This window comes from Lampetra fluviatilis, unplaced genomic scaffold, assembly GCF_964198595.1.
Source record: "Lampetra fluviatilis unplaced genomic scaffold, kcLamFluv1.1 SCAFFOLD_592, whole genome shotgun sequence".
In the NCBI taxonomy this organism is placed as follows: Eukaryota; Metazoa; Chordata; class Hyperoartia; order Petromyzontiformes; family Petromyzontidae; genus Lampetra; species Lampetra fluviatilis.
Window position 1 is genome coordinate 6024 of NW_027621332.1, and position 13621 is coordinate 19644.

A 13621-nucleotide genomic window follows, 5' to 3' on the forward strand; every position below is an offset into this window, starting at 1 on the left:
TGGCAAGCAAGTGCCACTGGGACTCCAATCACCGGGGCGACGCAAGCACAGGGCTCCTTGGGCATCTCCTGCGCGGGTAGCGAGTGTTTATTTTGTACTGGGCTGGTTTACCATATGCGAGGTTTTGTGCTGTGGGGGTGATGGGATGGACCCGTGGGTAGGGGTCTGGGCTGGGTTTTTCTAGTGAAATAAATTCTGTTTACACAGCCTGCTGCTGCTGGTGTGTGCAGGAGGGATGAGCAGTGAGTGGTCACGCACGCCCTGCACTCGCCCCACTCAAGCACAATACATGTACCACACTCCTCACCACACATGGTCCAGGCGGAGTTCACGTCACACAGCTTCTGCTCATAACGACATCACCTTCGCGTTTATTGAGTCAGGAGTTTGGGCCGTGGGGGGGCTGCGCGCAGCCAACGTGCAGCCAGGGGAGGGGGCAAGCAACGAGGAGCAGGTACAAGACACTGAGTGGTGGTTGTGGTAGTGGTTGTTAGTGGTGTTGGTGGTGTTGGTGGGTATTGGTTGTTTGCACAGAGTGGTGGTTGTGGCTTGTGTGGCTGTAATGGTTGATCTGCAGTGATGTGGCTCAGTCAATGGTGGTTGCAAGGGGGTGGTGGTGGAGGACCCGCCGTGGCGTGGCTCAGTCGGTGTTGGTGGCTCTGAGGGGGTGGTGGAAAACCCGGCGTAATGCGGCTCAGTCGGTGTTGGTGGTTGCAAGGGGGTGGTGGTGGTGGAGGACGTGGCGTGGCTCAGTCGGTGTTGGTGGCTCTGAGGGGGTGGTGGATGACCCGCCGTGTCGTGGCTCAGTCGGTGTTTGTGGCTCTGAGGGGGTGGTGGAGGACCCAGCGTGGTGCGGCTCAGTCGGCGGCAGGCCCCCCTGCCCCTGTGCCCTCGTCACCCTTGGACTTCTTGCTGCCGGAGACGATTCCGTCGATACGCAGCAGCAGGATCGCCGTCTGGGGGGGGCGGTTCCACCACACCGAATCTCAGCACCTGCACAACCACTACCACTACCTCCCCATCGTCACCCCTGCCCTCCCCCCCATTTGCAACCGCGACCTCCCGCTGGGGGGAGATGCAGAACGGCGGCACGATGGCGGTGTGACCTCACCTCCAGCGCCGTCTTGTAGGTCTGGGCCTTGACGGCGAAGGGGTCGAGGACGCCGAGCTCGCGCATGTCGGCGATGGCGCCCGTCTCCCCGTTGACGCCCCAGCTCTCGCAGCCCTCCTGGGTGTGCTTCGCCTGGTCACAACACGGACGATCGCACATCACCACCACGGCGAGGCGGCGCGGGACGGTGGCCACATTCTCGTTGGCGCTTGTTGCACAGGGTTCTTCCCGCTGTTGGAATCCGGCGGTCTGCCCTGGTTACTGGACATCCGTGTCCATTAACTACTGGACATCCGTGTCCATTAACTACTGGACATCCGTGTCCATTAACTACTGGACATCCGTGTCCATTAACTACTGGACATCCGTGTCCATTAACTACTGGACATCCGTGTCCATTAACTACTGGACATCCGTGTCCATTAACTACTGGACATCCGTGTCCATTAACTACTGGACATCCGTGTCCATTAACTACTGGACATCCGTGTCCATTAACTACTGGACATCCGTGTCCATTAACTACTGGACATCCGTGTCCATTAACTACTGGACATCCGTGTCCATTAACTACTGGACATCCGTGTCCATTAACTACTGGACATCCGTGTCCATTAACTACTGGACATCCGTGTCCATTAACTACTGGACATCCGTGTCCATTAACTACTGGACATCCGTGTCCATTAACTACTGGACATCCGTGTCCATTAACTACTGGACATCCGTGTCCATTAACTACTGGACATCCGTGTCCATTAACTACTGGACATCCGTGTCCATTAACTACTGGACATCCGTGTCCATTAACTACTGGACATCCGTGTCCATTAACTACTGGACATCCGTGTCCATTAACTACTGGACATCCGTGTCCAGTAACTACTGGACATCCGTGTCCATTAACTACTGGACATCCGTGTCCATTAACTACTGGACATCCGTGTCCATTAACTACTGGACATCCGTGTCCATTAACTACTGGACATCCGTGTCCAGTAACTACTGGACATCCGTGTCCATTAACTTCTGGACATCCGTGTCCATTAACTTCTGGACATCCGTGTCCATTAACTACTGGACATCCGTGTCCATTAACTACTGGACATCTGTGAAAGAGCTTTATAGTTCATCGGATTCCTCCAGATTCTGACAATCCTACCATGCGCATGAACCGTAAAATGCGACTACCACTCGCCATCTTGCGTCGCTCGCAGCGAACGTGAATGATCCCGCGACGAGCAAGGGGGCCCAACGTGTGCCGGCGTCGTGGTCAAAGTTTGCCAAATTGAAAAAAAAATCGCACAAAGTTACTCAATATGGAAACTCGCAACAGAAACAGCCACCCCATCTGTGAAACAGAGCAGCGGTTTCCTTCGCGACGATCGCCTTGTGCCAGACGCAGGGACAGTTGCCACTGGGTGTGCCCCTCAGCGAGACCACACAGCGACATCGCCCCCCCTGCTGCAAAATCACTCGGGGCTCATTCCTTCGCAAACGATCTCCCTGCAGCGCCATAACATCAACACAATTCATAATTGCACTCAATTATGAATTCTTACAAACACACGGCTGCAAAACTTCGCAGCACAACCCCGGGGGGTGAGGTGAGGCGAGGCGAGGGTGCGGGATCGCGCGGCCGCTCGCTTACCCGGAGCGAGGTGAGCGTGCGGATGGTGCTGGCGCCGCAGTTCTGCACCAGCGTGCGAGGGATGACCTCGAGGGCTCGCGCCGCGGCGCGGTACGGCCACTGCTCCACGCCGGTCATGGCGCGCGACCGCACCTCCAGCGCCTGAGCCAGCGCCATCTCTGTGGCGCCGCCGCCCGCCACCAGGCGCGGCTCCAGCAGCACGTTGCGCGCCACCTGCATGGCGTCCTGCAGATTGCGCTCCACCTCCTGGCACACGCCGCGCAGAGAGAGAGATCAACGCTGCCCCCAACGCTCACCACAGTTACAAAGACCCCCCCCCCCCCCCCCCCGTACAGCCTTCAGACTTTTGGGTAAAGTGCTGTTGTGGCGAGCGCCTATGAAGGCTGGCACGGCGCACTAGGAGGCGAGTGGCCAGCACCACGCTCGGTCGCCTCTGTCTCCTTGGTGGTGATGTTGACACTTCGCACCAAGTACTAATTTAAGGTCGGGTCGACATAAGGGAGGCCCAGGATATTTTGTCACCCGTGGGTCAGGTCATTGGGTTCGTAGCGCAGTGTGAACCCACTACACTACCGCTCCAAACACACGTGTATGCAGTGTGTGTGTGTGCAGTGTGTGTGTGCAGTGTGTCCCGTGTGTGTGTGCAGCGTGTGCAGTGTGTGCAGCGTGTGTCCCGTGTGCGTACAGTGCGCGGCGTGTGTGTGTGCGGCGTCCTCACGGCCAAGATGTCCTTGCTGGCTCCACGCAGGAGGATGGTGCAGGCCTTGGGGTCCTTGCACTCGGTGATGAACGTGAAGTAGTCGTCGCCGATCTTCTTCACTTCAAAGAGGCCCGCGCCTGTACCGACGTCCTCCTCCTTGGCGTCACACGTGCGGCTCACGATACGAGCACCGCACGCCCTGGCACCGCACACACAACCACGAGTGTGACCACCGCACCGCCACCACGCAACACAGCAGCACCATGCCCAGCCATGCCGTGACCACTCCATCGTATACCACACGGCACAACCAACCACGCACGAAGCACGACACACACAACTACAACGTTTACGTCATGTACAACAGTCCACACACAATACTATTCCACCCACATACACCACACGTCTGCAAGCAGGGGTGCAGATACCGAGCAACGCATTTGCTAAATAGTGATGCGGTTGCACGGTTAAATAGTGACGAGGTTACCGAGCGATGCGATCGTGTGGTTAACGAGTGGCACAGTTACCTAGTGACACGGTTAAATAGCGATGCGGTTGTGTGGTTACCTGGCGATGCGGTTGTTGTCAGTCTTGCGGATGCGGCGGATCGCGGTGATATTCGCCTTCACCAGAAAATGTTGAGCCAGGTCTGAGACGAGATACGCAGATCACAGCCCAACTCGCACTCATGCACACACACATCCTGACACATAACAACCCTCTGTATAGCCTAAGACTGTTGGGGCAAGTGCTGTTCACGAGTTCCTATGAAGGCCGGCATGGCACACGAGGGGGTGGGTGGGTGGCCGGCACCACGCCCGGCCGCCTTTGTCTCCCCAGTGGCAATGCATACACACCACACCACGCACTCATTTGAGGCCAAGTCGACCTAAGGGAGGCCCAGGACCGGTTCAGATAATCGTGACTGCTGTTGGCCGTGAGTGGGAATCTAACTTGGGTTTCTGGCTTTGTAGCGCAGCACGCTGTCACACTACCGCTGGCACACAAAGCCCCCCGATTCATGCACGCAGCCAAGCAGCCAAGAGCACGCACCGGAGATGCCCTTCTCGGTGAAGAGCAGGTCGGGCTTGAGGCGCACGATGTCGGCGCAGATCTGCTGGATGTAGTCCTCCTCTGCCTGCAGGATCTTTGCAAAGTCCTCCTCACGTGACATCTCGATGTCCGTCTGCACCACCACCACCACCACAACCGCCACTTAAGGGAGGGGCACCGCACGAGGCCAGGGCCCAGCCACAAGGGGGGGGTCCGTGCGAGTGGGGAGCAGCCGAACGAGTGAGCGAGCGAGTGATCGGGTGGGCGAGCGGGTGAGCACCTGGCTCTCGCCCTTCTTGAACTCGAGGGAGCAGTCCAGCAGCAGGATGCGCGGGGCCTCGATGCGGCGCCGCATGCGCGGGTGCGTCACATCCTTGTTGAGCATCACGCCGCGCAGCACACACGACTCCTCCAGGATCCCACCCGGCACCTGCGGCCGCACCGCCGCACACCGCACCGTCAGCACACCGTGTCACCGCACACTGTCGGCGCACTACACCGTCGGCGCACTACACCGTCGGCGCACCGCAGGACACTGCACACCGCGCCACGCCACCGTTTGCCGTGCAGGTTGTGTGCATGGCCGCGCGTGTGCACGCGTGCCGGCACCTTCTCGATCTTGGCGTAGTTCTTGATGTCGATCTCGCGCCGCCCGTTATCCTCGCGCTGCACGGTCAGCACCGCGTCCAGTGCGATTCCACACGCCAGCTCCGAGACGCGGCTCAGCGCCTTCGTGTCGATGGCGCTCTTCACGATCCGCAGCATCATCACCCGGTCGGTCACGTCTACCGCGACACTGCGGCGAGACGCAGGGGCAGGGGAGCAAGAGAGGCGGAGTTACCCCGAGCAAATGCAGCGGTCGCATCCATCAGGGGTGGAGAGCTCAGCCCTCTTCTGACTCGCCATTCTCCACAGAATTCAGAGTAGTCACGGCGATTGTTTGACGATCCGGCACTTGCTAACTCACCAGTGGTCAGTCGCCTCCATATCGCCCTTCGAATAGCTATTACCACCATTGCGATTCCCCATGAACGTAACGCGTGGATCCCCCCCCCTCCTCCCCACCGTGTTAAGGAATCTGTCAACCAGCCTCTGTTTCATCACCCACACGGTGTTCCACCACCACCACACCAACGGTCACAACCCATTTCTCGATCTGCTTCTTCCCTCGCGCTGCTCCAGTCTGCTCCCTCCTTCCATCAACAACATCGTCGCATTATCTCAAACTCGTACGATAATAAACCTCGCTCAATTCAAAAGACGCGCTCACTCTTAGCAAGTGCAACTCCGATACGGAGTACTGCTTGTTGCTGGCTGCTTGAGTTTTGGGCCTGTCCTCGGCACACGCCAGGAACCGCCAGCTTCCCCCAAGCCCGTGACCCCGTGACCCCCGGCGCACCTGATGTCCTTGAGGGTGGAGAGCATGTCCTCCAGCGCCTTGCGGTAGGCGCTGATGATGACTGTCGGGTGCATCTGCTGCTCCAGGAACTGCTCCGCCACAGCCAACATCTCTCCAGCTACCACCGTGGGCACACACACAAACAAAGATAAAGACAAAGATCCCACGTACAGCCTTAAGACTGTAGGAGCAAGTGCTGTTTTGCGAGCACCGATGAAGGCCGACAGCTCACGAAGAGGGTGGGTGGCCAGGCCGCCTTCGTCTCCGCGAGTGATGTTGACGAACTACACCAAGAACTCATTTGAGGTTGAGCCGATTAAGGGGAGTCTCAGGACCGGATGAGCCGTTGGAGTTGTTGTGAATGAATGCACGAGTACGAGTAATTGACTGAACGAGAGTGTGAATGAGTAACCAAGCGTGATTGAACGAGTGGGAGTTTGTATAAACGATTAGTATGTGCGCGAGTGTTTTAAGTGAATGGGTGAGCGCGAGCAAGCGTGAATGAGCGACTGCGGGTGAGCGTGAGCAAGGCAGAGCGAGCGAGCATAAGCGATTGGGAATATGACTGCGCGCTCGTGACAGTGCGAGCCCGAGCGAGGAAGCAAGCTGCTACAGCCGCACAGCTCACCCAGGATGATGACGGAGGTTGTGCCGTCGCCCACCTCCTCGTCCTGCGTGCGGCTGATCTCGATCATCGATTTGGCTGCTGGGTGCTGCACCTGGATCTGAGGTGAGAGGACGCCACACTCGGTCTCTTAGTGCGGCGGCGGCGGCACCGTTAGCACAGCAGCTGTCAGTCGGTGCAAATCGTTGGTGAAGCTGTCGGTGCAGCTGTGAGCGTAGTGGACCCGTGTACCTGCTGGTGCAGCCATCTCACTCACCTCGCGCAGGATGGCGTTTCCGTCATTCGTCATCACGATGCCGCCCATGGGATCCATCAGCATCTGATGGAGAATCATTCACTCGCGTCACTCCCTCCCGTGTCGCTCTCCCCCTCCCACATCACAGCACTCTCCCCCACATCACTCCATCTAGTCGTCCACTCCATCTCGTCGTCCAGTCCCTCTCCCCCGGGGTCACTCAGTCCGGCGTCAACCCCATCCTCTTGGTCTCTCCCTGCCCGTCACAATTCCTCCATTCCCTCGGTCGCCCCGCATTGGGGAGCGGCAGCAACAGCGTTATTGTTACTAAACATCTGTGAAAGAGCTTCGGATTCCTCCGGTCTAAATAAAGATTCTGATACTCCCACGCGAGTGCCACTCGCACAGCAAGCGCTTGGCAATTACGGAAATTCACCCCTTCATTCATTATTTATTTAGAAAGTTCACTCATTCACCCAAAAACTGTAAAACGTGGTCCATAGCGAGGATTCATTGAGGGGGTAATCAAGCGTGGTTTAAATGTCATTTATTTCGGTCAACAGCACAGTAGTAGTGTCAATGTCATTCATTCACATGACAGTGACATTTTGTCATTCAATCACCCATTCACACGGTAGAGGCTGTCATTCATTCATACGCGGTGTCAGAATTAATTCACACAAAACGATGGCCGAATTGCAATTTACTCAAGTTGATAGTGGTTGCAGTGCAATTCCTTCAATGACAAGGCATTATTATTATTTGGCCTCAATAGCAGCAGCCATCCACTCATTAGCTCACACGTGAGGCCGTGGTTTTCCTCACAGATGCCACTCAAAACTCAATAATATTTTTTAGAAACAACCATTCAACGACGGGAGCGAATGCGTTTCTAACGGACTCACTCACGCGCGCTGACAATGGCCGCACAAAGGGCGCGGCACAAACACCACCACCACCACCGGCTCGTCCCCTACCTTCATCATGGCCCTGGGACCCAGGCAGGTCCGGATCACGTCCGCGATCATCTGCGGGCAGACGAGAGGCAGCCGTGAAGCCCAGAGACCGGGACTCGACACAGCCCCGAACGCGGACCCGCCTACCCGGCCCAACCCGGCGAACCGGGCACAGGCCGCGCACCGCAGGCTCAGCTACCCCACCTCCCATCATCGTCTCCCAAGCCCAACATCGCACGCCCATCAAGATCCCCAGTCCCGCATACCCCGGGAACCCCGACACCAATGCTGCGGCAAACCCCAGAGTCCCCAAGTCTCACATCCACCAGCCCACCCCGCGACGTCTCTTGGAAGCTTCTGGAACACGTGCCCAGGCCGCAGCGCAACCCCCCCTTCTCGCCTAGCGCCCCTACCGGCCGCGTGACGATGGAGGCGGCGGGTGCCGGCGGGTACCCACCTTGGCTGCGCTGATGTTTCCCTGCTGGACCTTGCGGCCGCTCTCTCTCTTGGTGTTCTGACCTGCACGGAGGAGAGATCGCGCGGCGGTGAGCGAGGCAAAGGGGGGCAAGCGAGAGAGACGTGTGGGGGAACTCGGCGAGACTCACTGAGCACAAGAACGGGGGCTCCTCCGGATAGCTGCATGGTGACTTATGCTCCTCGTCTCTGTTGAGCCGCACTGAGGCGCATGCGCACAGCGCTGCACTTTATATAGAGGCGTCTGTCTGGGTGTCGCGCATGCGCACTGCGCGCTCCCGACGTAGAAGTGACAGGAGAGCGGGCGAGCCGGCGAGCGGGTACGCGCGCGCGCATGCGCAGTTGCCCGCCGCCGGAGCGGATTTGACGGCCACCGCGTGGCGGGAAAAATGAGCGGGGAATCTTTGAGGGGACAAGTTTGGGGCCGTCCATAAATGACGTCACGCGATTTTGGACGATTTTTGACCCCCCCCTTCGTCACACGGCGTCACAAAAAGTCAGACCCCCCCCTCAAATATGACGTCACAAAGCTCTGCCCCCCCCCCACCAAAAATAGAACATGCTTCAAATCGCTTTAAACTATTGTCATTGTAGTGCGTATTTAATGTAGCGCTGCACTCTGATGTTGTAGGAGAAAATATGTATTCAAAATTCTACTTAATTAAGTAGAACGTGTTATTAAAGTTGCGCATTTTGATGTGACGTCACATTTCTCAAACCCCCCCCCCCCTCGTCACACATCGTCACAAATGTCTGACCCCCCCCCCCCCTAGATGCGTGACGTCATTTATGGACGGCCCCTTTAGCGTTCTTATGAGGGACTGATTTACATTGCGTGTTGTTTAGGGGGTGGACCACGTCAGTCGTCGAGGCTCTAGGGGTGTGAGGCGCTGGGCTGCCGAGGGGGGCGCTACTGGGCCGCGCTCACCCGAGACGAGGCGGTGGGTGATGGGTCACTGGTGTTGGTCGTGAGCGGGAATCGAACCCGGGTCGCCGCCAGGTTGATAGCGCAGCGTAGCGCTAACCGCTGCACCACCGCTCGCCACGACAACAACAACAACAACCGCCATTCGCCACTAAGTGGCGGTGACGTCACCACGACGCTTGTGCCAGGCCATGTGCACCTTGAGGCCACGTGAAGTGTCGAACGCCCGCTGGCAGGAGGTCACGGGGCAGACCCAGCAGGTGCCACGGGTCGACTGACCGAGATGACCGAGATGACTGAGATGACTGAGATGAGTGGCCGATGCACCACCTGTGCCCCCTACTGTACCAACTTGCTGTGCTTTAGCCACCCGGCGCTCCGCTCGTTGTTGTGAGCGTCGCTCCTCCACCCTCCGTTGTTGTTGGAGGGCGACTGCCTCCAACTGCCCAGTAGCGTCCTTCACGAGCCTCCTCCACTGAGGCCGATCTTGACACCGCCACGACACACACAGCCACACGGACACGGTGCGGACTGGTGGTACACAGGTGAGCCAGAGTGAGTCGGGATGAGTGATGAAGAGTTGATGTGGGTGGCTCGGTTAAGGTGGTTGAGGTGTTTCGTGGTGAGGGCAAGGGGCCGTCCATAAATGACGTCACGCGATTTTGGACGATTTTTGACCCCCCCCCCCTATCGTCACGCGGCGTCACAAAAAGTCAGACCCCCCCTCAAATATGACGTCACAAAGCTCTGCCCCCGCCCACCCAAAATAAAACATGCTTCAAATCGCTTTAAACTATTGTCATTGTAGTGCGTATTTAATGTGGCTCTGCACTCTGATGTTGTAGGAGAAAACATTTATTAAAAAGTCTATTTAATTAAGTAGAACGTGTTGCCTACATTTATTTAAAGTTGCGCATTTTGATGTGACGTCATATTTCTCAACCCCCCCCACCCGTCACACATCGTCACAAATGTCTGAGCCCCCCCCCCCTAGGTGCGTGACGTCATTTATGGACGTCCCCCAAGTGGTAAGGAAAGGAGTGTATGGGAAAGTGAGGTGGCATGTTTAGCGGTGAGGAAAGGGTTCGGCGAAGAGTGACGTATCGAGACTCAGAATATTTATACCGGAGGAATCCGATGAGCTATGAAGCGTTTTTGGTTCTTCCCCCACACATGTCCAGAGTGGTGAGGTGCTGAGCAGGGGATGTGGAAGGGATGAGTCGGTGAAGTGTTGTGGGTGAGGCGGAACGGAGCGGTGAGGTGAGCAGGTGGTGACGAAGTAGCGAGGTTTTTATCAAGATTCTTATTTTTTTTGACGAAGTAACGAGGTTTTATCAAGATTATTTTTTTTTTTGACGAAGTAACGAGGTTTTATCAGGAATCTAATTTTTTTTGACGAAGTGGCGAGGTTTTATCAAGATTATTATTTTTTTTGACGAAGTAACGAGGTTTTATCAGGAATCTAATTTTTTTTGACGAAGTAGCGAGGTTTTATCAAGATTTTTTTTTTCTGACGAAGTGGCGAGGTTTTATCAAGATTCTTATTTTTTTTTACGAAGTAACGAGGTTTTATCAAGATTCTTATTTTTTTTGACGAAGTAACGAGGTTTAATCAGGAATCTAATTTTTTTTGACGAAGTAGCGAGGTTTTTTCAAGATTCTTATTTTTTTTGACGAAGTAACGAGGTTTTATCAAGATTCTTATTTTTTTTGACGAAGTAACGAGGTTTTATCAAGGTTCTTATTTTTTTTGACGAAGTAACGAGGTTTTATCAACATTCTTTTTTTTGACGAAGTAACGAGGTTTTATCAACATTCTTATCTTTTTTGACGAAGCAACGAGGTTTTATCAGGAATCTAAATTTTTTTGACGAAGTAGCGAGGTTTTATCAAGATTCTTTTTTTTTTCTGACGAAGTAACGAGGTTTTATCAGGATTCTTATTTTTTTTGACGAAGTAACGAGGTTTAATCAGGAATCTAATTTTTTTTGACGAAGTAGCGAGGTTTTATCAAGATTCTTATTTTTTTTGACGAAGTAACGATGTTTTATCAAGATTCTTATTTTTTTTGACGAAGTAACGAGGTTTTATCGAGGTTCTTATTTTTTTTGACGAAGTAACGAGGTTTTATCAACATTCTTATTTTTTTTGACGAAGTAACGAGGTTTTATCAACATTCTTATCTTTTTTGACGAAGCAACGAGGTTTTATCAGGAATCTAAATTTTTTTGACGAAGTAGCGAGGTTTTATCAAGATTCTTTTTTTTCTGACGAAGTAACGAGGTTTTATCAAGATTCTTATTTTTTTCTGACGAAGTAGCGAGGTTTTATCGAGATTCTTATTTTTTCTGACGACGTGGCGAGGTTTTATCAAGATTCTTATTTTTTTCTGACGAAGTAGCCAGGTTTTTATCAAGATTCTTTTGTTTTCTGACGAAGTGGCGAGGTTTTATCAGGATTCTTATTTTTTTTGACGAAGTAACGAGGTTTAATCAGGAATCTAATTTTTTTTGACGAAGTAGCGAGGTTTTATCAAGATTCTTATTTTTTTTGACGAAGTAACGATGTTTTATCAAGATTCTTATTTTTTTTGACGAAGTAACGAGGTTTTATCGAGGTTCTTATTTTTTTTGACGAAGTAACGAGGTTTTATCAACATTCTTATTTTTTTTGACGAAGTAACGAGGTTTTATCAACATTCTTATCTTTTTTGACGAAGCAACGAGGTTTTATCAGGAATCTAAATTTTTTTGACGAAGTAGCGAGGTTTTATCAAGATTCTTTTTTTTCTGACGAAGTAACGAGGTTTTATCAAGATTCTTATTTTTTTCTGACGAAGTAGCGAGGTTTTATCGAGATTCTTATTTTTTCTGACGACGTGGCGAGGTTTTATCAAGATTCTTATTTTTTTCTGACGAAGTAGCCAGGTTTTTATCAAGATTCTTTTGTTTTCTGACGAAGTGGCGAGGTTTTATAGAGATTCTTATTTTTTTTGACGAAGTAACAATGTTTTATCAGGAATGAAATTTTTTTCTGACGAAGTAGCGAGGTCTTATCAAGATTCTTATTTTTTTCTGACGAGGTGGCGAGGTTTTATCAAGATTTAAATTTTTTTCTGACGAAGTGACGAGGTCTTATCAAGATTTTTTTTTTTTTGACGAAGTGACGAGGTTTTATCAAGATTCAGCCTCAAATGAGTACCTGGTGCGATGTGTAAACATCGTCACTAGGGAGACAAAGGCGGCCGGGCGTGGTGTTGGCCACCCACCCCCTCGTGTGCCGTGCCGGCCTTCATAGGTGCTCGCTAACAGCACTTGCCCCGACACTCTGTTAAGGCTACACGGGGGATCTTTGTCGTGGTGAGCGGTGGCGCAGCGGTTAGTGCTACGCCGCGCTACGAAGCCCGGCGACCCGGGTGCGATTCCCGCTCACGGCCACCAACACCCGGTGACGGATTATCTGAACCGGTCCTGGGTCTCCCCTAGGTTGACTCAAACTCAAATGTGTACCTCGTGCGGTGCGTAAACATCGCCACTGGGGAGACAAAGGCGGCCGGGTGTGATGCTGGCAAGCCACCAATTCGTGTGTGACGTCTCGGGCCTTGATAGGCGCTCGCTCGCAGCATTTGCCCCGACAATCTGTTAATCTTTGTCGATGACCTCATGCCTGTTCACACAGAGGTTTCCACGAATCTAGATTTGAAGCTTTCGTGACTGCAGGAATCCAAACTCTTTGGTTCTTTCGGTAAAGTCACGTGGGTAGAAAATGAAATAAATCACGACGTTTCGACCACGCTTTCCCACCTGATGACGGACGCTTGTGTTGCGCCCGAAACGTCGTGATTTATTTTATTTTCTACCTACGTGACTTTACCGAAAGAACCAAAGAGTTTGGTTTCCACAAATGTTGATGCCATTTTTTTGGGGGGGAAGGAATTCTCAGCGTCTTGCGTGAGGTGTGTGTGTATAAGAATAGGTCTTAGAATATGTCTTACCCTTTCTCGCAATCAAACAGGGGGTGTTGAGATGTTCAAACACCAAACGGAGACCTTTTTGCAAGGAATCGTGTCTGCATTAACCACACACGGTACTTGTTTTTCTTCATGGCAATAACAAATTAAACACAACTGTTTTCTTGTCCAGAAAAAGGCTAAAACCTTTTTCTTATCATCTTGATTTGAAGCTTTCGTGACTGCAGGAATCCATACGCTTTGGTTCCTACGGTAAAGTCACGTGGGTAGAGAAATAAAATAAAATAAAACCAAAAATAATATACTCTTTAGTTCTTTCGGTAAAGTCACGTAGGTGAAAAAATTATATAAATAAAAAATCAAAATAACTAAATGTAGTTATTTAAAAAAAAAACTATATTTAGTTATTTCTATAGTTTTTATTTGTATTCTTAGTTTTTATTTTTCACCTACGCGACTTTACCGAAAGAACCGAAGAGTATGGATCCTTGCAGTCACGAAAACTTCTAATCGAGAACAAAA

The 13621-nt window shown here is 52.5% G+C and overlaps 1 protein-coding gene across 1 annotated transcript; it reads right to left on the minus strand.

Annotated features, from left to right (window-relative positions):
* Window positions 1–342: 342 nt before the first annotated feature.
* Window positions 343–8432, minus strand: CCT3 (chaperonin containing TCP1 subunit 3). Its single transcript, XM_078885442.1, has 14 exons — window positions 8336–8432; window positions 8188–8249; window positions 7752–7802; window positions 6796–6858; window positions 6543–6639; window positions 5915–6032; window positions 5125–5311; window positions 4796–4945; window positions 4516–4648; window positions 4030–4111; window positions 3481–3661; window positions 2763–3008; window positions 1112–1243; window positions 343–956 (listed from the first exon to the last, which is right to left on the minus strand). The coding sequence occupies exons 1-14, from the start codon at window positions 8370–8372 to the stop codon at window positions 858–860; spliced, it is 1638 nt and encodes a 545-aa protein (XP_078741568.1). The 5' UTR covers window positions 8373–8432; the 3' UTR covers window positions 343–857.
* Between the last annotated feature and the right edge of the window lie 5189 nt (window positions 8433–13621).